This window comes from Protomyctophum parallelum (assembly GCF_964188405.1).
Source record: "Protomyctophum parallelum genome assembly, chromosome: 8".
NCBI lineage: Eukaryota > Metazoa > Chordata > Actinopteri > Myctophiformes > Myctophidae > Protomyctophum > Protomyctophum parallelum.
The window spans coordinates 5,092,658-5,117,657 of NC_139703.1; the positions used below are offsets into that span (position 1 = coordinate 5,092,658).

The 25,000-nt window shown below is 44.4% G+C and overlaps 2 protein-coding genes across 2 annotated transcripts in view; one reads left to right on the top strand and one right to left on the bottom strand.

Moving 5' to 3' along the window:
* Positions 1 to 2,454, bottom strand: part of LOC310863773 (kelch domain-containing protein 3-like) — a gene marked incomplete at both ends in the record, with an annotated part of 4,076 nt that extends 1,622 nt beyond the window's left edge. The window contains one exon of the mRNA XM_083772268.1: positions 1,412 to 2,454. Coding sequence (XP_083628394.1) covers positions 1,412 to 2,454 — 1,043 coding nt within the window. The remainder of the gene's footprint in view (positions 1 to 1,411) is intronic.
* Positions 1 to 25,000, top strand: part of LOC310862744 (cysteine desulfurase-like) — a 333,633-nt gene that overhangs the window by 147,604 nt on the left and 161,029 nt on the right. The window lies entirely within an intron of this gene.

The window sequence follows — 25,000 nt, forward strand, 5'->3', positions numbered from 1 at the left end:
GTCCCGGCGTTTTTAGTGAGGGTACTTCCAGCTTCCCTGCGTTGGCTGATCTGAGTGCGCGGGAGGGTTTGTAGGGTTCAATCATACTTGCAAGATATGGGGGAGCCATACCTTTGGTTGCTTTGAATGTCAGCATCAGAGTTTTGTATTCTGTGCGGGCAGCGACCGGGAGCCAGTGGAGGGAGCGGAGCAGGGGGAGACATGTGAGAATTTTGGCTGGTTGAAGACCAAGCGAGCTGCGGCATTTTGGATCAGCTGGAGAGGTTTAAGTGCACATTTCTATGTGTTAGAGTTTGGAAGTGCTCGCTCTCAGCAAAATAGATAAAACGATGTGTGTTGTGACAGATCCTCGTCTTTTCTTTGGTTGTGGACCGTTGAATAAAGCTTGTTTTGACCAGGGGTGCAATCTGGGAAAGGATAGAGATAAAGGCATTTGAAAAGTGGATCCGGTTAATTTTCTTTTACTTCATTCCCTAGCAATCATAATGTATGTAGCATTACGACCACGACTATCATAAACCACTATAAAGACACTTGACGTATAGATGTACGTCATCACCCTGGATTAGACTTGACGTAGTTATACGTCAACGGCATTTTTTTTAATTAATTACACCATTAAACTAGGGATTTACATTAGGCTAATGTGCAGTATCTAATATATTGGTCCTAAATTCTCTTTGAGATAACCACAAAAATGTTGTGAGGGACATTGGACCAGCCGTTATGATGGCCTCATGGGGATGTCATGATGTCATGGGTGTACCCATAAACCCATGTGTGTGAATGTAATGCACAATCTATGTAAAGCACCTTGGATAAAAATAATTAATTTGTCATGTGTCTGGCGACACTAAATTACTCCATTTGCAGTATTCAATGTGGGGGAACAATTGGGGTACAATAACATTAGTTATTTAGTTAGTTGGCGATGAATTCACCAAATAATATCCATATCCGGCCATACTGCAGAATAGTCAGTTCAGAACAAAAAACAGGCTTTTTGCTGTGAGGTTGACACATCTTAAAAGCCTTCAGAAAGTACCTGGTGATTCATATCTACTGATTGCTTTACTTATTGCCTCAAACCAGTAGTTCTCACTGGTCTCTAGTCTCTACTACTCTCCTCAAACAAAAACAAAAATCAACATAAAAAAAACACAAAGGTATCAACCTTTGCAGTCAATTTTCCCTCGCCCCCAGTTTTTCTTCGTGACAAACATCTGTTTCCGAAGCCCTCTTCCATAACCGCTCCTTTGTGCAAAGTATCCGTCTCGACATCCATCCATTCCTGGAGGTCTAGAAGCGATCTCTTCTCCTCTCTTCTCTTTCCCTTCTTTCCGTTTGATTGCACCTAACTTTTACTTTGCAGTTGTCTTTTTTATTTGACATCTTCTGTTGGCAGACTGACATTTCCCACCGGATGTCGTGCGGGAGTCCAGACTGCTCCAGACCGTGCTGAATGACCGCTAGCTTGCACAACATCTTCAGACTAGGATTTAAGTCTAAGATGTACAGGTCATCAGGCATGAATCTGTGACCTCCAAAGAGAAAGATACGATCCTCCACCATGCAACAGCACATCCCGGACATGCATGAATCCAGAAGGGGAAAGGGACCTTTCCCCTTGGGCTCAACCTTCGTCCAGGAGATGTTCCCTGGACTGAATTTCCACATGTCATTGAAGCTCTGGTCCTCGACAAAGTCATGGCCGCCAAATATGTACAGCTCACCATTGTAGGCAAAGGCTGAATGACCCCTGCGTCCTTTTGGAAGAAGCTGTGCAGAAGGCGTGCTCAGCCAGTGCTTGGTCTCTGTGTCAAACACTGTAATGTTGTTGAAGATCCCGTCCTGCGCGTCGCCCCCAAACACAAACATCTTTGTCCCGACGACGGTGGCAGAGTGACACGATGAAGCAGGTGCTGGTACGCCGCTGGTGCGAAGCAATGACCAGACCATTGTGGTGGTATCCAACTTGTGGATGTCATTTGTCCACCGAGTCAGCGGGATCAATCCTCCAAAGATGTACATGACCTTCCCCAGGACACAGGCAGAGTGGCCGCACGTCGCTTCAGGAACTGTCCCACGCACCATGGGCCTGCACCATCCGTGGGTACCGATGTCTAACGCGTAGAGCACATTGCAGTACGACTGCGTGCAAGTTATCCCTCCCCAGATGTAGATGCTATCTTCTATCAGCACCGCTGTGTGACCGTCGCGCATGGAGGGAACATCAAGGGCACGTCCACTGCCTCCAGTTATCACCGGGGGCAACTTCGTCCAGCGTAAGGACACTGTGTTGAAGACATGCACAGCGATGAGACCCCGGTCATACTCGCTATAATCACCCTCGTAGAAGTAGCCCCCGAAGGAGTACAGCTTGCTCCCTACTGCCACAGCAGCATAGAAGGATCTCTTCGGCCCTCCTTCCAGGTGCACCGTCCAGCGTAACATCTAACACGGGTCCAAAGGAACTACAGATAAAAAGAGTGTTGAACCCTGCTCCGCGAATGCAACGCTATCGTGTGCATTACGATTTATATTGGTACGGTGGCGCCAAATGTCACGCAAAGCTTGGCCAATCTGAAAGCTGATGGGTTGGGTTAGCCGTTAGCCAATCAGTGAGGCCGATTCCTGTTGATCTCCCAAATATGGCAACTCCAGCCCAGGCAGCCTAATTACCTGGTGGTAATTAAAGATGGAGTGCTGTGATTTTTTTTCCTGTTTTGTATATATGTGTCTATGGAGGTAACATAGACACATACGTTACTCATTACTCTAACATTACCCCCAGGTGTTGTTAGAATATTCAAATATGTCTTCCCTGTGTATTTTTGAGGGCTGCTAGCCCCTCCTATGCACAGCTCTGTGTGTTTGTACCACGGAATGTGATGATTGTATTGGCTGAGCAGCACGCATGTGATGATGTAAGATGATTAGAGCATCCCTCACTTCACACAAGTGTGATCGAAAATACACCATTAGGCTATATACAGCTTTTTTGCCATTTGCCATTGACAATGAAAGGAGAATTTGCATCATATGTGTCTGAACAAATCAGCTTTTTGTGGAAACAGTGGAGTGACAGAGAAGTATGTCAGAGTGGTTCAGGAAGTTGTAAGACAGTGGTGAGGTGAAGTTGTAGACAGTGGTGAGGTGAAGTTGTAAGACAGTGGTGAGGTGAAGTTGTAGACAGTGGTGAGGTGAAGTTGTAGACAGTGGTGAGGTGAAGTTGTAGACAGTGGTGAGGTGAAGTTGTAGACAGTGGTGAGGTGAAGTTGTAGACAGTGGTGAGGTGAAGTTGTAGACAGTGGTGAGGTGAAGTTGTAGACAGTGGTGAGGTGAAGTTGTAGACAGTGGTGAGGTGAAGTTGTAGACAGTGGTGAGGTGAAGTTGTAGACAGTGGTGAGGTGAAGTTGTAATACAGTGGTGAGGTGAAGTAGACAGTGGTGAGGTGAAGTTGTAATACAGTGGTGAGGTGAAGTTGTAGACAGTGGTGAGGTGAAGTTGTAAGACAGTGGTGAGGTGAAGTAGACAGTGGTGAGGTGAAGTTGTAAGACAGTGGTGAGGTGAAGTTGTATACAGTGGTGAGGTGAAGTTGTATACAGTGGTGAGGTGAAGTTGTATACAGTGGTGAGGTGAAGTTGTAGACAGTGGTGAGGTGAAGTTGTAAGACAGTGGTGAGGTGAAGTTGTAGACAGTGGTGAGGTGAAGTTGTAGACAGTGGTGAGGTGAAGTTGTAGACAGTGGTGAGGTGAAGTTGTAGACAGTGGTGAGGTGAAGTTGTAGACAGTGGTGAGGTGAAGTTGTATACAGTGGTGAGGTGAAGTTGTAGACAGTGGTGAGGTGAAGTTGTAGACAGTGGTGAGGTGAAGTTGTATACAGTGGTGAGGTGAAGTTGTAGACAGTGGTGAGGTGAAGTAGACAGTGGTGAGGTGAAGTTGTATACAGTGGTGAGGTGAAGTTGTAGACAGTGGTGAGGTGAAGTTGTATACAGTGGTGAGGTGAAGTTGTAGACAGTGGTGAGGTGAAGTTGTATACAGTGGTGAGGTGAAGTTGTAGACAGTGGTGAGGTGAAGTTGTATACAGTGGTGAGGTGAAGTTGTAGACAGTGGTGAGGTGAAGTTGTAGACAGTGGTGAGGTGAAGTTGTAGACAGTGGTGAGGTGAAGTTGTAGACAGTGGTGAGGTGAAGTTGTAGACAGTGGTGAGGTGAAGTTGTATACAGTGGTGAGGTGAAGTTGTAGACAGTGGTGAGGTGAAGTAGACAGTGGTGAGGTGAAGTTGTAGACAGTGGTGAGGTGAAGTTGTAGACAGTGGTGAGGTGAAGTTGTAGACAGTGGTGAGGTGAAGTTGTAAGACAGTGGTGAGGTGAAGTTGTAGACAGTGGTGAGGTGAAGTTGTAGACAGTGGTGAGGTGAAGTTGTATACAGTGGTGAGGTGAAGTTGTATACAGTGGTGAGGTGAAGTTGTAGACAGTGGTGAGGTGAAGTTGTATACAGTGGTGAGGTGAAGTTGTATACAGTGGTGAGGTGAAGTTGTAGACAGTGGTGAGGTGAAGTTGTATACAGTGGTGAGGTGAAGTTGTATACAGTGGTGAGGTGAAGTTGTAGACAGTGGTGAGGTGAAGTTGTATACAGTGGTGAGGTGAAGTTGTAGACAGTGGTGAGGTGAAGTTGTAGACAGTGGTGAGGTGAAGTTGTATACAGTGGTGAGGTGAAGTTGTATACAGTGGTGAGGTGAAGTTGTATACAGTGGTGAGGTGAAGTTGTAGACAGTGGTGAGGTGAAGTTGTAGACAGTGGTGAGGTGAAGTTGTATACAGTGGTGAGGTGAAGTTGTATACAGTGGTGAGGTGAAGTTGTAGACAGTGGTGAGGTGAAGTTGTATACAGTGGTGAGGTGAAGTTGTATACAGTGGTGAGGTGAAGTTGTAGACAGTGGTGAGGTGAAGTTGTAGACAGTGGTGAGGTGAAGTTGTATACAGTGGTGAGGTGAAGTTGTATACAGTGGTGAGGTGAAGTTGTAGACAGTGGTGAGGTGAAGTTGTAGACAGTGGTGAGGTGAAGTTGTATACAGTGGTGAGGTGAAGTTGTAGACAGTGGTGAGGTGAAGTTGTAGACAGTGGTGAGGTGAAGTTGTATACAGTGGTGAGGTGAAGTTGTAAGACAGTGGTGAGGTGAAGTTGTAAGACAGTGGTGAGGTGAAGTTGTAGACAGTGGTGAGGTGAAGTTGTAGACAGTGGTGAGGTGAAGTTGTAGACAGTGGTGAGGTGAAGTTGTATACAGTGGTGAGGTGAAGTTGTAGACAGTGGTGAGGTGAAGTTGTATACAGTGGTGAGGTGAAGTTGTAAGACAGTGGTGAGGTGAAGTTGTAAGACAGTGGTGAGGTGAAGTTGTAGACAGTGGTGAGGTGAAGTTGTAGACAGTGGTGAGGTGAAGTTGTATACAGTGGTGAGGTGAAGTTGTATACAGTGGTGAGGTGAAGTTGTATACAGTGGTGAGGTGAAGTTGTAGACAGTGGTGAGGTGAAGTTGTAGACAGTGGTGAGGTGAAGTTGTATACAGTGGTGAGGTGAAGTTGTATACAGTGGTGAGGTGAAGTTGTATACAGTGGTGAGGTGAAGTTGTAGACAGTGGTGAGGTGAAGTTGTAGACAGTGGTGAGGTGAAGTTGTAGACAGTGGTGAGGTGAAGTTGTAGACAGTGGTGAGGTGAAGTTGTAGACAGTGGTGAGGTGAAGTTGTAGACAGTGGTGAGGTGAAGTTGTAGACAGTGGTGAGGTGAAGTTGTATACAGTGGTGAGGTGAAGTTGTAGACAGTGGTGAGGTGAAGTAGACAGTGGTGAGGTGAAGTTGTAGACAGTGGTGAGGTGAAGTTGTAGACAGTGGTGAGGTGAAGTTGTAGACAGTGGTGAGGTGAAGTTGTATACAGTGGTGAGGTGAAGTTGTAGACAGTGGTGAGGTGAAGTTGTATACAGTGGTGAGGTGAAGTTGTATACAGTGGTGAGGTGAAGTTGTATACAGTGGTGAGGTGAAGTTGTAGACAGTGGTGAGGTGAAGTTGTAGACAGTGGTGAGGTGAAGTTGTAGACAGTGGTGAGGTGAAGTTGTAGACAGTGGTGAGGTGAAGTTGTAGACAGTGGTGAGGTGAAGTTGTATACAGTGGTGAGGTGAAGTTGTAGACAGTGGTGAGGTGAAGTTGTAGACAGTGGTGAGGTGAAGTTGTATACAGTGGTGAGGTGAAGTTGTAGACAGTGGTGAGGTGAAGTTGTAGACAGTGGTGAGGTGAAGTTGTATACAGTGGTGAGGTGAAGTTGTATACAGTGGTGAGGTGAAGTTGTATACAGTGGTGAGGTGAAGTTGTAGACAGTGGTGAGGTGAAGTTGTAGACAGTGGTGAGGTGAAGTTGTAGACAGTGGTGAGGTGAAGTTGTAGACAGTGGTGAGGTGAAGTTGTAGACAGTGGTGAGGTGAAGTTGTATACAGTGGTGAGGTGAAGTTGTAGACAGTGGTGAGGTGAAGTTGTAGACAGTGGTGAGGTGAAGTTGTAGACAGTGGTGAGGTGAAGTTGTAGACAGTGGTGAGGTGAAGTTGTAAGACAGTGGTGAGGTGAAGTTGTAGACAGTGGTGAGGTGAAGTTGTAAGACAGTGGTGAGGTGAAGTTGTAGACAGTGGTGAGGTGAAGTTGTAGACAGTGGTGAGGTGAAGTTGTAGACAGTGGTGAGGTGAAGTTGTAGACAGTGGTGAGGTGAAGTTGTAGACAGTGGTGAGGTGAAGTTGTAGACAGTGGTGAGGTGAAGTTGTAGACAGTGGTGAGGTGAAGTTGTAATACAGTGGTGAGGTGAAGTAGACAGTGGTGAGGTGAAGTTGTAATACAGTGGTGAGGTGAAGTTGTAGACAGTGGTGAGGTGAAGTTGTAAGACAGTGGTGAGGTGAAGTAGACAGTGGTGAGGTGAAGTTGTAAGACAGTGGTGAGGTGAAGTAGACAGTGGTGAGGTGAAGTTGTATACAGTGGTGAGGTGAAGTTGTAGACAGTGGTGAGGTGAAGTTGTAAGACAGTGGTGAGGTGAAGTTGTAAGACAGTGGTGAGGTGAAGTTGTAGACAGTGGTGAGGTGAAGTTGTAGACAGTGGTGAGGTGAAGTTGTAGACAGTGGTGAGGTGAAGTTGTAGACAGTGGTGAGGTGAAGTTGTAGACAGTGGTGAGGTGAAGTTGTAGACAGTGGTGAGGTGAAGTTGTAGACAGTGGTGAGGTGAAGTTGTAGACTAGACAGTGGTGAGGTGAAGTTGTAGACAGTGGTGAGGTGAAGTTGTAGACAGTGGTGAGGTGAAGTTGTAGACAGTGGTGAGGTGAAGTTGTAGACAGTGGTGAGGTGAAGTTGTAGACAGTGGTGAGGTGAAGTTGTAGACAGTGGTGAGGTGAAGTTGTAGACAGTGGTGAGGTGAAGTTGTAAGACAGTGGTGAGGTGAAGTTGTAGACAGTGGTGAGGTGAAGTTGTAGACAGTGGTGAGGTGAAGTTGTAGACAGTGGTGAGGTGAAGTTGTAGACAGTGGTGAGGTGAAGTTGTAGACAGTGGTGAGGTGAAGTTGTAGACAGTGGTGAGGTGAAGTTGTAAGACAGTGGTGAGGTGAAGTTGTAGACAGTGGTGAGGTGAAGTTGTAAGACAGTGGTGAGGTGAAGTTGTAGACAGTGGTGAGGTGAAGTTGTAAGACAGTGGTGAGGTGAAGTTGTAGACAGTGGTGAGGTGAAGTTGTAAGACAGTGGTGAGGTGAAGTTGTAGACAGTGGTGAGGTGAAGTTGTAGACAGTGGTGAGGTGAAGTTGTAAGACAGTGGTGAGGTGAAGTTGTAAGACAGTGGTGAGGTGAAGTTGTAGACAGTGGTGAGGTGAAGTTGTAAGACAGTGGTGAGGTGAAGTTGTAGACAGTGGTGAGGTGAAGTTGTAAGACAGTGGTGAGGTGAAGTTGTAGACAGTGGTTAGGTGAAGTTGTAGACAGTGGTGAGGTGAAGTTGTAGACAGTGGTGAGGTGAAGTTGTAGACAGTGGTGAGGTGAAGTTGTAAGACAGTGGTGAGGTGAAGTTGTAGACAGTGGTGAGGTGAAGTTGTAGACAGTGGTGAGGTGAAGTTGTAGACAGTGGTGAGGTGAAGTTGTAAGACAGTGGTGAGGTGAAGTTGTAAGACAGTGGTGAGGTGAAGTTGTACGACAGTGGTGAGGTGAAGTTGTACGACAGTGGTGAGGTGTGTAGTTCAAGCTGGATGTGGGTCTGCATCAAGGATCAGCACTGAGCCTCTTCTTGTTCACCATGGTGATGGATATCAAGGATATCAAATGGAACACAACCACCGTAAAGACTAATCATTGTGTATATGCCTGCACTATACCTGCATCGAGTGAGAAGTTGATCTATTGAAGAATCTGACAAAGTACATAATTTTTGTTTTTGTTTTGATTGTATTGCTGTATTGTTGTACTGTTCTTTCTGCTTTGGCAATGTAAACGTATGTTTTCTCATGCCAATAAAGCCCTTTGAATTGAATTGAATTGAATTGATGGACAGGCTAACAGATGAGGTTAGACGGGTGGCCATGGTGATGGACAGGCTAACAGATGAGGTTAGACGGGTGGCCATGGTGATGGACAGGCTAACAGATGAGGTTAGACGGGTGGCCATGGTGATGGACAGGCTAACAGATGAGGTTAGACGGGAATCCCCATGGACCATGTTTGCAGATGACATTGTGACAGTGAGAGTGGTGAGCATGTAGAGGACAATCTAGAGAGGTGGACATATGCCCTGGAAAGGAGATGAATGAAGGTTAACCGCAGCAAGACAGAATACATGTGTGTGAATGAGAGGAACCCAAGTGGAGCAGTGAGGTTACAGGGAGTAGGTGGAGGACTTTAAGTACTTATAGGTTCAACATTTCAGAGCAATGGAGAGTGTGGAAAAGAGGTGAAGAAAAAATGAGTGCAAGCAGGTTGGACATTGTCTCATGCAGGTTACATCAGAGCAATCGCATTTAAGTGCAAAGGCAGTAGTTTCCCTTTATGATGCATCCAGCCATTATTATGACTCCCGGCTCTGTCAGAAATTGATATTTCTCTGCCACCTCACGTGTGTGTGTGTGTGTGTGTGTGTGTGTGTGTGTGTGTGTGTGTGTGTGTGTGTGTGTGTGTGTGTGTGTGTGTGTGTGTGCAAGAGAAAGAGAGCGACTTTGTCCCCATGCCGCTGTGAGGTGTGTCACCACGCAGAGTCAATGTGACAATGGGAGCAGGTGACAATGGGAGCAGAAATACTGTGTGAGTCACACACTGTCAGAGATAAGCTGCTAATAAAACACTGTCTGATAAAGACAACCCAAACACCTGCAGATGATATTACTGTTGCTGTCGGGCAGAAACCTCTCATCTGTTCCTTTCTTTGGTAAATGCCCTACTTCAGCGGTTCTCAACCAATGGTACCTGGGTTCCAGGTGGTCCATGATGGAGAGTTGGTAACCAAATGGACCCTTATTAGATCTTTAACTCTTGAGAGCGTAAAATGTATCAAGTGTTAATTTACACCTGCATTACTTAATAATGTATGCATATCCCAAACTCCGGACAGCACATCAACAAATTGACTGTCATATCTTTATTTGAGAGGGAAGTGGTGTGTGTGTGTGTGTGTGTGTGTGTGTGTGTGTGTGTGTGTGTGTGTGTGTGTGTGTGTGTGCGCGTGTGTGCGTGTGTGTGTGCCGTGTGCCGAGCCGAGCCGAGCTCCGGGATATCTACAAGGTGTTCTGTCACCCCAGATGCAAAATACAATAGGTTTTTCTAAATGATCTCTGGTTGTGTGTTTCCCTGGTACCTCCTCCTATACAGTACCATGATGACATCATCACCCTACAGCGTGACATCAGCCTAGAAGTCGTGATGGAGGGAGTTGATGATGAGGTCAGAGCAACCGTTTACTGGAACACAAAGCGGTACGCAGACTACGCACGCGCGCACACCTAGAATAACTTTGACAACATAGATGCAATATTCTCATTCTCTCTCTCTTTCTCTCTCACTTACAGTATCACTGGTGTATTTTTAGCCTCGCATTGCCAGTGATGACAAATCATCTTCAGGGACAGTGTGAGACAGACAGTAGGACAGCTGAGAGGGAAACAGTGTAGGAGAGACAGACAGTATATAGGAGAGACAGACAGTGTAGGGCATTCTTTAAATGCTTTTTTGTGGCTTTCGCCTTTATTTTATATTTTTTATGGAGAGACAGACAGTAGGCTGACAGGAAATGGGGGAGAGAGATGGGGGGGGGGAAGACATGCAGTAAAGGCTGTCAGGATCGGGAGTCGAACCCGCGGCACACTGCCAGACTGGATTACCAGCCAAGGTGCCTGGACCGCTGAGCCACGGCCCAGGCCAATGTAGGGCATTCTGCCAGCAAATGCAAACAGAGCATCTTTAAACATCCGTTTTATTATGTATTACTGTTTTACAATAGTAATATAATACACAATATATATATTTTAAAATATATAATACCAGTAAGACGCCCAGAGGGCGAGAAGCGACCTCAGCCTTTAGGGCGAGGTCACGCATTCCGTCTGGGTGACGGCAGACTGCTGGGCGAGCGCTGGCGTTTGGCATGGGGGGTCAACATATGGAATGAATTCTGTACTGGCCATATATGGAGCGTGTCTTGAGTGTACAGGGTTTGATGAGATCAGATCAACATATGGAATGAATTCTGTACTGGCCATATATGGAGTGTGTCTTGAGTGTACAGGGTTTGTTGAGGTCAGATCAACATGGAATGTCAGAACAGGTCAGCTCCATATATGGAGATCTAAGGGTTTGAGGTCAGATGTAGAGTTGCTGGCCGGCTCCATATATGCAGATCTAGGTGAGATCTCCATATATGGAGCTGACCTGTTTTGACATTCCATATGTTGATCTAACCTCATCAGACCCTATACACTCAAGACATGCTCCGTATATGGTCAGTACAGAATTCATTGTATTCATGTTGATCTGACCCCCCATGCCAAAGCGCCAGCACTCGCCCAGCAGTCTGCCATCTGCCATCACCCAGGTGGATGCGTGCACCCGAACTCGCCCTTTAGGGCAAAATCAAAATCCCCACACATGTGCCCAGGTCTCGTGACATCACTATGACATCATCAGGGATGATAGTAAATCAGGGATCATGTCATATAATGCGACCTGCTGTCGCAATTATGCCCATTTATGGAGATCCCTGATGTCATCAATATTAGTATATGTCAGAACCTGTTCTTAATGAATGCCTACCTGGGCCCTCGTCAAACACTGTACACTCAAGACACTGCCACCGCTGCCCCCTTCGATCTCCATATATGGAGCTGACCTGTTCTGACATCATAACCGATACCCTGTACACTCATGTCACGCTCCATATATGTCCAGTGCCCTTTTTGGGCGAGGTCGCGTCTCGCCCTCAGGCGTCTTTCTTGTATAATGTAGTAATTATAATTTATAACTTGTATGTCGTCGGTGTCGGGCAGCAACCTCTTATCTCCATATTCTACCTTTGTGCTCAGCTTTGTGTGTCTGTGTGTACCATGGAAATTATTTGATTGGCTGAGCATGGAATGTGATGTGATGTGGTATGATGATAAGAGCGCCCCTCACTTCACACAAGTGTGATTTCTTTCATAAATTATGAAAGAAATCACCATTATACAGCATCACACAAAACAAGCATCTGCATGTTTTGAGCTTGCAGATCTGCTACTTTTGATATTTTTTAATTTGAATCCTGAAAAGTGACAGTTTTGGCTTCATTATGTCCACATAACACAATTTCTCTCTTCGCACAAACTACAATCGATCCTTTCAGCTGTTCCCTACAGGGGTCGCCACAGTGAATCATCCTCTGCCTCCTCTTCTTTCACACCAACAAACTTCATGTGCTCTTTCACGGCATCCATACAGTACATCTCCTCTATGGTCTTCCTCTAGGCCTCCTGCCTGGCAGTTCCAACCTCAGCACCATCCTTCCACCGATATACTCACTATCACTCCTCTGTACATGATCAAACCATCTCAGTCTGATAGATAGATAGATAGATAGATAGATAGATAGATAGATAGATAGATAGATAGATAGATAGATACTTTATTTGTCCTTTCGGAGATTTGTTTTGTGCACAGCAGTCATCAGGATATACATAAAACATGCAAACAAACAGGTCACACAGTACATAGACAATAAAGAAACAGTGCCAACAGAAGGCCACCAGTCATAGTTCCAAGAGGCATCACATCACACTTTATGCACGGAACTTAGTTGGGGCCTGCTTGTTCATAAGTCCTATACTTATGGGAACAAACGATCTTGAGGCCCTAGCCTGCAGGGAAGGTACCATATACCGTCGCCCTGATGGTAAAAGATGGTATTGGCTGTGTAACGGGTGTGTGTTGTCCCTAGTAATAGCTTTCCCCTTCCTGAGTACCCGGGTCTCATACATTGAGGTCATACTCTCAAATCGTACCCCAGCTATTTTATTGGACACGCTGATGATTTTATGGAGTTTGTTCTTATTAACCAATGATAATGAGCCATACCATGAAACAAAACAAAATGTCAATGCACTCTCCACAAAGGATCGATGAAAAAGTGCCATGATATTTTTTTCAACGTTATACTGTCTCAGTCTGCGCATAAAATGCAGCCTCTGCTGACCTTTCTTGTAGATGGAATGAGTGTTGGAATTCCATGTCAGCTTGGAATCAATCGTTGTACCCAAGTACTTATATTCGTCCACAATCACTACCCCATCCCCACCAATGACTATTTCCTGGTGTGCATGGGCACCAGTCCTAAGGTCCAATATGACCTCCTTAGTTTTTTTGATATTAAGCTGGAGGAAGTTACTCCTGCACCAACCTGGCCTCTATTAACCAGTCAACAGCCGACTGGCTTCTCACCAAACATGAGAGCATTTTATGAAACATTCATAAAGTAAGTGAATGATATGCATCATTCATTTTATCCACGTCAGTGTTAATTCCGTCGGCTAAAACTATGACGAAAAATGTTAATCGACTACCTTTTTCCATTGACAAAAACTAACCGATAAAAGCGTATAGCTATAATGACTAGTGACTACAACTATAATGTTAGGGAGGGACTTCACTAGTGCAGAAGAGATCCAGTAGAACTAAAAGACAAGTCATTTTATGTTTGCCTTGCGCTTGGGTTCTGCACCACGTTGTGAGCTTGTAGATTGGCTATTTTCAGCATGCAACATAGTCGCAGCATAGTCTACTAAAATCTCATGGTAGTCAACTACTAAAACATTTCAGATGACGACAATATGAATAAAACTAATTGGAATTTTATTCAAAAGACTGATTAAAACTAAATCAACATTTGCTGTAAATCAACACCAGTCCACATCCCAGTTTGTGGTGAAGGAATGTGTGTAGCCTTCGGTTGCTCTTTAGGTCAGTGCTTCGCAAAGTGCGGTCCGGGGACCCCCAGGGGTCCTTGAGGGAGTTCCAGGGGGTCCCCAGCTAAATGATAGTTTGGAACCAAATGGTCTGTAACTCTAAGAGTGTACAAACATTTGTAGTTAAATTAACATTGATTTTAAAATATAAATTGGGGGTTCCAGAGATAAAAAATGCCATTAAATGGGCGTCCGTAGACTATTGCACGTCAAACTGGGGGTCCTTGAAATTAAACGGGTTGAGAATCACTGCTAGAGCCATAAAAATCTTCACTTATGGGGGTCCCTGCAGGCATATAGCTTTTTCAAATGGTGGTGGTCCGCGGGCTAATTAGTGTCAATTTGGGGGTCCTTGTCATGGTCAGGTTTGGGAACCACTGTCCTAGAATGTGTGCAGCCTCTTTAGGTTAGCATCGCGGTATAGCTTATGGGAAAGTCAACAGGGAAGTCAGTCCTAACCTTAGACAAACATTCCCGCTGTGTCAACCACCCCAGCCTAGGGACCAGGAAGTGGGACTTAACTGGTAACCTTGTTAAAATAACATCTTTTATATCCCGAACAATAGATCCCACAACAGCTGTGAAGTAGTTACCTTCGTATATTTCCACGGGTACAGTATAGTTGGGCTGCGTATCCTCTTTTTCCTGGTGTTTTTTCATTGTTTTCAGTGGGAGAGTCGCCTTTTTTTACACTATGCCCCAAACACGAGGAGTGTGACAAGCAGTGGCGTAAAGTAACTAAGTACATGTACTCAAATACTGTACTTAAGTACAAATTTGAGGTATTAGAGTATTTCCAATTTCCAATACTTTTACTTCTACTTTGTAGATTTGGATTATTATTACAAAACGTACATTAACTACTTCAGGTCGATATACTGTACATTTCAGCCATTTGAAAATAGCCAATCTACAAGCTCACAATGCGTTGCGATGCGATGCATTATGAGCTTGTATAGGCCCTATGCTATTCTCAAACGTTTATTTTTTGAGAACTGGACATTCTGCATGATAAGTACTTTTACTTTTGGTACTTTGGTATTGGTATTTCTATATTGCATTATTGATACTTTTACTTAAATAAAAAGTACTTTTTCCACCACTGGTGACAAGGCACTGCAGCATCTATTCTGCACTCGGTGTTGAAATTATGTTCTGCTTGTTGGGCATTTGGAAGCGCGTTTTAGTCGAGCCTTGTGTTTTCAGCTGGGAAGAAACACTTACATACATTACATTACATTGGCTGCATTGATGGTCAATAAGGCTCTTGGACGAGAAATCTGTTGCCTACAGAATCACAATCATATTAACCACTTTATCAAATATTTTACGTCGGCTATTCACAAATAGCAGAAAGTTCACAGTGAGTCACTGTGCTACGAGCTTGTACATCTGATATTTTCTTTAACATAATTCTGATTCATTGACTCATGACGATTCATTGATTCATGACGACCCAATAAAGCATTACACTTGTTTACAAGAGGGTCCACCTTGTTCAATTCATTAAAACATTTAGAGAGTAGACGTACAAATAGACACTTCTATATAGCCAAAGAACAGAACAGGAATTCATCATAAAGGAGGTAAAAAGGGAAAAGAAACATATACAGTGAGGGGAAAAAGGGGTGGGGGGGATTCCGAATTTACGGGGGCCAGTTTCGAATTGCAGCCGTCCGTAGGTGCCCTTTGAGAGCGGTTTTGAAGGAGTCATGGGATTCGCATGTCGACTGTTGGTAGGGCGCTCCACATTTTGGTGGCATAGGAGTGAAAAGAATTTAGTCCCTTGTTTGTGCCGAATCTGGGTTGCACATGGTTTGTTGCACTCCCTCTGGTGTTGTGGGTGTGGACATTGTTAACATTAAGGACGTATTTAGACAGGTACATGGGTATCTTGGTGGTGTATCGAATCTTGTGGACCAGACCCATTGCAAGATGCTGTACTCTGTCGTCGACCCTAAGCCATTCCAGCCTGTCAAAGTGGGCAGAGGCTAAGTAGGAGCCTGACCAGTTTGTTTTGGGAAGTCTGGAGCCTTGTTTTTTTTTTTTTTTTTTTTTTGAAGGGCCTTTGAGGTGCTGTGGTACCAAGAGGTGCATGCATAGTCGAAGAAACCTTGTACGAGGGCTCCTGTTAGGGTCTTCAAGGTGTTTTTGTTGACCAGTGAGGAGATCCTGTAAAGGAATCTTGTTCTTTGGTTGACTTTTTTGATTACGTTGGTGGCCATTTTATCACCGGAAAGATTAGCCTCCAGGATGGAACCTACGTAGGTAATTTCATCTTTTCGTGTGATAATATTGTCACCCACTCTAACCATGAAGCCATCTGCCTTGCTGAGATTACTATTTGATCCAAAGAGAATGGATTCAGTTTTTCCCAGGTGTAAGGATAGTTTGTTATCAGCGAGCCAGGTGCAGATTCTACCGAGTTCAGAGCTGAGGGCCTTTTCAACCTGCAGTTTGTTCCTGTCCGAGACCAGCAGTGTTGAGTCATCTGCGAACAGGAACAAGTTGCAGTCACAGGCTGATGTCGTTTACATATATTAGGAACAGTAAAGGCCCTAGTATGCTTCCTTGTGGAACGCCACAGCTCACTGGGAGGGGGGGGGGGGACAGTGTTCCGTTCACCTCCACCATCTGTTCTCTCCCCTCCAGGTAGGATTGCATCCAGCTCACTGATGACCTTGACACAAAAAGGTTTGAGAACCATGGCTGCTCTGGCTCCCAGGCACAAAAAAAAGTGTCAACTTTCCGCGGGTCACAGCATTGTTCAGTACCTGGTCACTCACTACCCGCCATCGGTGACTTTGTTTATTTTGAGATTAGACATCAGTACTTCAAAGTAGGAAATGTCCTCTTGTCGGGCACCGTTTGATCTGCGTCCACATCAGATAACCTTTATGGTGACATATGCAGTAAGACTGAAACCTAAATGCGTTCACCAGTCAAGTTGCCCTCAGTTTAGAGTGTGTCATTGTGTTGTTTTATTGAGGAAACGCGGTGATAAAAGGTACTGTACATATTGGTGTTTCATCGTCGGGGCCAGCCTTTGAAACGGCAAACTGTGTAAATTTGCTTCCAGTGGACTGTTGCATGTGTTTGCCCTGTGATAAAACACTCCACTTTATGACTCCATACACAGAAAGGCTCGTACGTAGTGTGTGTGTGTGTGTGTGTGTGCGTGTGTGTGTGTGTGCCTGCGTGCCTGCGTGCGTGTGTGCGTGTGAGTACCAAATGAGAATTAGACATTGTGAGGATACTTTTCCTGGTCCTCACAAGGAAAAAATATAGTTAATTTAGCGATATAGTTTACAATGAGAAAAATATTTGGTTCGGTTAGGTTTAGGATTAGAGACGTAGAATTTAGATTTAGGGGTTAAGGGTTGGACTTACTGTATGCCTAAATCATACCGGACCCCGGTGTCATACACGAAGAATAGCTGATCTGCTGATCTGTAATTAGCACCGATGTCTGAGTAATATACTGTACACAATACACATCCTACCTGGGTCGCTTTTGTTCTTGATTATTGTAAGTCGCTCTGGATTAAGAGCGTCTGCTAAATGCCTAAATTGTCGTGTTCTTCCCCCCCATTCTGAATTTGCATCGACTTTATTTATATTGCGTCAAATAAGAACTGTTTTCCACAAATAAACAAATGAGCATGGCAGTTTGATATATATGGATATGAAGCATTGAACGGATGGAGAAAAAACTAGAGCTAGGACTCGATTAAAAAAATTAATCAAATTAATCAGAGGCTTTGCGATTAATTAATCTAGATTAATCGCATTTTAATCGCATATCAATATTCAACCCGAGAACAGCGAGAAACCTTTTTTTTATGTTTTTTGGTATCCCAGTGAATCAATGAATAGTGACTACAGGATACCACTCATTTTCAACATTTTACTGTCATTAATATACCTGTTGTGGAAATAATAATAAAAAGTCACCCCATTCTGTGTTGCCTAGAACTGGAGGTCTGAAAAAAAAATAGTAACAGTAACAAGTACATCTCAGTGACATCACAAAGCTGTACTTACTTCATATTGTTACTGTTTTTTGTCAGACCTCCAGTTCTAGGCAACACAAAATGGGGTGACTTTTTATTATTTCCAGTTTTCAGTACTATAGAAAAGCGCCCAGTGAGAAACGTTCCGCGGTGAAAAAAAGGTGCGATTAATTTATCTGCAGTTAATCGTGATTAATTTTTCTGTAGTTAATTAATCTAAATTAATCGTAATTAGTCCCGGCCCTAGAAAAAACTAATGTTATACTGCTGAAAATTACATTTTCGGCAGAAACACTGTATTAAAATATGAGTGACTGATTAACATACAGAGCCACCTCCCTGACAGTATCGCAGAGAGAGTTTGTTGTTGGACCTCGGTTGTTATATGAGACGATTCTAAGATGACCCATTGTAATTCTCCATAGAAAAACGTCTATGAGTAACGTCAAGACTGGTACTGGGGGGCTCATTTCAATGGTGTTCTAAAATTAAAATTTCCTCACAAGTATGGTAATACAAACGTGTGTGTGTGTGTGTGTGTGTGTGTGTGTGTGTGTGTGTGTTTGTGTGTGTGTGTGTGTGTGTGTGTGCGTGTGTGCGTGTGCACGTGCATGTTCATTATAGGCTATTATCGGTTCAATCTGAGATGATTTGTCGTGTGGAACACTGCAGATCAGCAGCTCATAAATTGTTTTCATATCACAGTCCATATCTGTCCGGCTCATATATCAACACCACCCAATGACTAACAAGATTTATATATATACATTCCACGCAAGCAAATATCATGAGAAACGTGTAATTCACAGGATATGAAATGCACGGCCTTCAGAATAGGCATTACATATAAATTAAACAAACAAGTATGTACGCACGTCGCACACACGCGCATACATGTCCATTAAGGGTGAGTGCATTATCTCATGTAGTTAAAAAAATTAAATAATAATAATCTTTATTGTCCCGAAGGATATTCATCTTCACAGGTCTATTCAACACCAACAACAAAAACAACACAGTACAGAAAAACATTACACCAAGACAATACAGAACACATGAGGTCCCCACTGTGTACAGAACCATCCTATCGGTGGGGCAGTTTGTTTATTGCCGCGTTGGCTGAGGGGACAAAACTCCTACTGAAACGAACCTTTTTCCATGGTAAGGTTCTGTATCTTTGTCCTGATGGCATGAGGTTGAAGAAGCGATACAGAGGATGATCAGTGTCATTTGATATTGAGAGTGCTAGCCGTGTGATGGCCTTATTGTTCATATCAGAAAGTGTTGGTGTGGGAAGTCCGGTAATCTTGGAAGCAATACAGGTAATGCTGAAAAGTTTCTTTCTGTTAGGCATGGGCAGTATGTTGTAGAAACATGTGGAACAGTACAACAGAACAGGTTGAATAATTCTTTTGTACAATAATATTAGAAGATGAGGAGCAACAGATTTGCGGATTATATGAAGTCTTTGCTGAAAACGTGACTGGATAGATGTAATTATGTTGATAAAACCTACTGTAAGTCTATTGTCAGTCTGTTGGGCGCCCGCTGGCCAAGTGGTCCAGGCGCATGCCACATAGGCCTTGGCCTGACAGCACGTCGCGTGTTCGAGTCCCGTTCACCTTTGCTGCATGTCTCTCGCCTTCTCTCTCTCCCTCTTTCCTGTCAGTCTTCACTTGATACTATCAATAAAGACCACATACAGCAGTGGTTTTCATATCAAGGCCCAATATTTATTCAGAATTTGAGCCACGGACCACCATTTGATGAGATTTAGCCTCTCAGACCCAAAACGTAGAATATTGTTGTATTGATGTGGTACCATTAGGAGCGATAACAAGCAAATTAGCAAACATTGATCAAAATAACAATTCTTCTACATTCTCTATGCGTAGACTTCTTGTTAAACAATGCACATGTTTAACAATAGTTTAACTCTTGAGAGTGTGAAATATAACCATCCTACTGGGAATCAGTAGGTTGCTGGTTTGAACCTTGGCTTGCCCAATCTATTTCCCAGACTGATTGCCAAAGTATCCCTAAGCAAGACACAACTCCTAGCCGAATGCTATATTAATGGCATCCATTACTCTGCACTATAGTAGTTAGAATGGATAAAGGCAATTAAGGGACACATTTCAGGTACTGTATGCCTACACATGTTCTGTTTAACACTCTGAGCGGCCAAGACGGAGATCTCCGCCCTATCAAATAATTACGCTCATCGCCCAGGACGGAGATTAATCAAAAGACGGAACATTCATCGTTTCATAACAGAGCGCACCAGTCTACACGTGAATAACTCTCAATCTAAATCAATGATTCCAATCCTAACCAAAGATTGTGTTTTTGACGGAGCGTTAGAAGTAATCATACCTCCGTTGGTTGTCGATCCTCCAAAGGGTCTTTTGGCTACATGCTATTATATCTAGCACTATCCAAGATGGCACCGTGACACCTTGAAATGGGCTCTGAAGCTGCAAATCGCTGCATGGGCACATTTATTTAATGGTTAAATAAGGCTTAATTGTCCTTTTTCTCCTCAAAATGAAACAAAGCGATCTTTGGGACCTTATAAAACCCTAATCCTTCATTGCGCTAAGAAAGTTAGTCCATCGTGCGTTGATACACAGCCTAGAATGAGGATGTGGCTCAAATATGGAGGGCTATCACTTCCGGGTCGGGCGAAAGTGGTCTCTTCTTCTGCGTTTATCGCGCATTACACTGGCACTATAGCCTCACGATCCCTCATATAGTAGGTTAGATAAGGTCAATGTAGAATACATCTCTATGAACTCACTGAACTCAGTTCACTAATCTGCTAATCTGCTGTAAAAAAAAGGGGAAAAAAAAGAAATGTAAAAATTGTGAGCGAGTACTTTTTCCACCACTGCTGATGACATAACTGTAGCTGATGTACTGTACAGTATGTCTTCTGTCCTTCATACTTCCTAACCTATTATTGCTAGTGTGTGTGTGTGTGTGCGTGTGCGTGTGCGTGTGCGTGTGCGAGTGCGTGTGCGTGTGCGTGTGCGTGTGCGTGCGTGTGCGTGTGCGTGTGCGTGTGCGTGTGCGTGTGCGTGTGCGTGTGCGTGTGCGTGTGCGAGTGCGAGTGCGAGTGCGAGTGCGCGTGCGCGTGTGCTCTCATGTGGTGCGTAGGCAACATAAGACAGTCTGTTGTCATGGCGAAGGACTTGGTCGCCATGGCGAGGGCCCTCTGAAAGGCCGGGAATGTGCTGTCACGCACGACCTGCCAGAGGCCAGATTTGGCGGGAAAATGGAACAACAACAAACAACAACAACGCTCTGTGTGGGTGGAAGGAGTGTGTGTGTGTGTGTGTGTGTGTGTGTGTGTGTGCGCGTGTACGTGTGTGTGTGTTTGTGTGTGTGCGCGCGTACACATACGTGCATGCGTGTGTGGGTCAAGTTCACCAGTCTGTGTGTTATTGTGAGTTAATATATGTATGCCACACGTGTCTGAGCCTGGGTTTGGCTATAGCAGTGGTGGAAAGTAACTAAATGCATGTACTTAACTTTTACTCAAGTATTTTTTTAATTACAGACTTTTACTTGACCAAGTACTTTATACATTGCAGTATTGATACTTTTACTTAAGTTAAAAAATAGTACTTTTCCACCCCTTGTTTGTTTACACAGGGTAACCTACAAACATACACAATTACACACATACTATTCTGATTATTTCTGTATTGTAGCAAAGGTTTTTGGCAATAACCTTTTTACTGTTGTAAATCCTACAGTATTTGTTTCCCTTTTAACCCCGTAAGACCTGAGGCTGATTCTACAAATGTCTTCTAAATCCTAACTGAAAAAAGCTACCGTATGTTGTTATAATATCAGTGGTTCTCAAACCTTTTCATGTCAAGGATCCCCAAAATGAGTAGGTAATGTATTTGGCCATCTCACAATATCTTTATTGCCAGGGAGGGACCCCCAGAAGCAAAGATTTGAGTTAAAAACGTTTGCCTAGGCCCAGGCCGTAGCGTAACGGTCTGGGCACCGGACTGGTGATCCAGTCGCGGTGTGCCGCGGGTTCGACTCCCGAACCCGACACGGCCTTTACCGCATGTCATCCCCCCATCTCTCTCCCGTTTCCTGTCAGCCTACTATCTGTCCCTTAAAAAATCAATAAAAGGCGTAAGCCGCAAAAAATATCTTAAAAAAAAAAAAAAAAAAACGTTTGCCTAAAAAACTATGTATATTCAAAGATTTGCACAAGTTTTCAAGATTTTTCAAAAATAGTAGACCTACAACTACAAGCACGTAGCGCGGTACAAAGTGCATGGGGTACACAACCATACATTGTATAACATCGATACGATACGCATCACTGCATGATTTACAACATCGACATACGATTAAAATCGATACAGTAACTACGTATATAGCAAAGAAATGTAATCTGTGGTACGATGAGAGCTACGATGCAGTGAAGATCCTTGAGGCCTACTCTGTCCCTCCCAACTTGAACTTACTCTGGGCGATAGAGACCATGTATGCAGGAACAAGGGCCAAGGTGGTGACCCCAGACAGCAACAGCGAGGAGTTTGAAATTCGGACTGGGGTAACGCAAAGGGACACTATAGCCCCATTTTTCTTCATCATAGTCCTGGACTATGCACTCAGGAAGGCCATCAGTGGACGAGAGCAGTATCTTGGCTTCACTCTAACACCAAGGAGGTCAAGACGACACCCCAAAGTAGTCCTGACAGATCTGGACTATGGGGACGACATCAGCCTGCTCTGACTCTGACAACGTGCAGCAAGCACAGGAACTCCTGACCAGAGTAGAGTCTGAGTGTGCCAAGGTGGGCCTCAGGTTAAATGCCAAGAAAACTGAGGTTATCACTTATAACATCTCACCGGATCATCCACCTCTGACAACAACAGGAGGAACTGTGCTGAAGTACTTGGTCTCATGGGTCAACTCAACCAACACCCACATTAACATATGTGGATGTACTCAAAAAGACGCAGGAGAGCAAAGCTGGCCAGATGTATGGAGAACCGTGATGACTGGAAGTGACGATGGAGGGCTCGTCTGAAGACGACCTAGCCTCAGAGAGAGTGTGGAAACGTGTGGATTGTGCATGGCTTGGAAAATACATGAACATTGATTGTATATTTGAACACATGGACTGATGGACAACCCAGCAGACATGACATGAACACAGATTACACACATTTATTGGTATACCAAGTGTAGCCATGGAATGGAAAAGTAATTCAAATCAAATTCAAATGTTCTTCTTAAGAGGCTGTTTTCATTAATCTTATCAGAGGGACAGGCCTTCATTTTCCCACACACCTGCTGGCTTCAGTCACTCTGTTTTTATCAAGTAATGTATTTTCTCCGAGAGAGAGGAGAGGCTCTGTGTCTCCCCATAGCATCCCAGGTACCCCCCCCCCCCCCCCCAATAGCAACATTGTGTGTGTGTGTGTGTGTGTGTGTGTGTGTGTGTGTGTGTGCACGTGTGGGTGTGTGTGTGTGTGTGTGTGCGCGTGTGTGCACGTGTGTGTGTGTGTGCGTGCGTGCATGCGCGTGTGCGTGCGTGTGTGAATTTAATAAGGTCATAGTTCCACCACTAGAGGTCTGTGGTCAATTAATTTTCTCTCTCTCTCTCTCTCTCTCTCTCTCTCTATCTCTGTATAAACAGTGAACAGAGCCGTTGGTCACCAACAGTCCCTCGACATAACCAGGAAGTGATCCCTCACTCTTTTGGGGGGGGGGGGGGGGGTAGCATGCCTCAGCTCTTCATGGGTTAAGGTATAGCGTAATGTGTAACATGCCTCAGCTCTTCATGGGTTAAGGTGTAGCGTAATGTGTAGCATGCCTCAGCTCTTCATGGGTTAAGGTGTAGCATGCCTCAGCTCTTCATGGGTTAAGGTGTAGCGTAATGTGTAGCATGCCTCAGCTCTTCATGGGTTAAGGTGTAGCGTAATGTGTAGCATGCCTCAGCTCTTCATGGGTTAAGGTGTAGCATGCCTCAGCTCTTCATGGGTTAAGGTGTAGCGTAATGTGTAGCATGCCTCAGCTCTTCATGGGTTAAGGTGTAGCGTAATGTGTAGCATGCCTCAGCTCTTCATGGGTTAATGTGTAGCGTAATGTGTAGCATGCCTCAGCTCTTCATGGGTTAATGTGTAGCATGCCTCAGCTCTTCATGGGTTAATGTGTAGCATGCCTCAGCTCTTCATGGGTTAATGTGTAGCATGCCTCAGCTCTTCATGGGTTAATGTGTAGCATGCCTCAGCTCTTCATGGGTTAAGGTGTAGCGTAATGTCTGTGTAGCATGCCTCAGCTCTTCATGGGTTAAGGCAGGGGTCTGCAACAGGCGGCTCTAGAGCCGCATGCGGCTCTAGAGCACACCCCTAGTGGCTCCCTGTAGCATTAAAAGTAGCAATAAATTATTTTTCATTTATGGTTTCTGTAGGAGGCCAAACGTGACAAGCATTCTTAATATTTATTCTACACATTTTTACAAAATTGGAAAACTTAACTAAACTAAAATTTGCGTCATAGCATGCGACACACTCAGTGCCGTGCCAGCCAGGTGTCTATTATAAACAAACCGGTGGGTGTGTGAGGCTGCTGCCTGCTACGCTATGGCTTCTACAGGGAGAGAAATAAAGATAGCCGACGAAAAACAGAGGATTTAACAGTTCGTGGACAGAGGCTTTTGCCTTCACAGCCAATGCAGATTGACTGCCTGTATGTTTAATCAGTGCAGTGAGAAGCTATCAAACAACAAATAAAGTAACGTTGAAAGACATTTCCAGGGAAAGCATGCTAAATTCTGCTAGTTTCGTTGCAACCCGGGAGATAATAAAGCTTGGCAAGCTGCATTATAATGCGTAATTTTCTTTGCGGCTCCAGATAGATTTTGAATTTCTTTTTGGTCGAAATTGGCTCTTTCAACATCTTGGGTTGCAGACCCCTGGGTTAAGGTGTAAGCCAGGTGCAGCAGGCCATATTAGGGCTGGGATGTGGAACCGGATCAACCGGATCCTGCATCTAGGAACCGGAATCGGTTTCATCACAGAACTGGAACTGGAACTGGTTTTTATCACACGGTCAGAGCTCGGAGGAGGACTTCACCCGTTCTCAAACGTTTTAATTTCAAGGACAACTCTCGGGTCTATTTGTTTCCATTTGTACCCTCTCTCAGACTTACAAACCTGTAATGGACCTTCCTTTTGGTTTGATTTGATAATCAAAATAAATAATGCTTCAAACTTAAAATGGCTCTTGAAGCCCCATGAATCCCTATTCAGGGATTCACCAAGAATAGCAGATCTACAAGTTCACAACGTGTTGCAACGCATTGCACTGTGAGCTTGTAGAGCTCCTATTTTTGGCGAATCTGTTTGTGTAGACTAGTGAAGTAAGAGCAGACCAAATGTGATCTTTACAGGTCCGTTTTATCAAGTACAGAGGGTTTAAGTGGTGCTGAATTTGCAGCTCAACAAAAACTATAATTCATCCTACCAT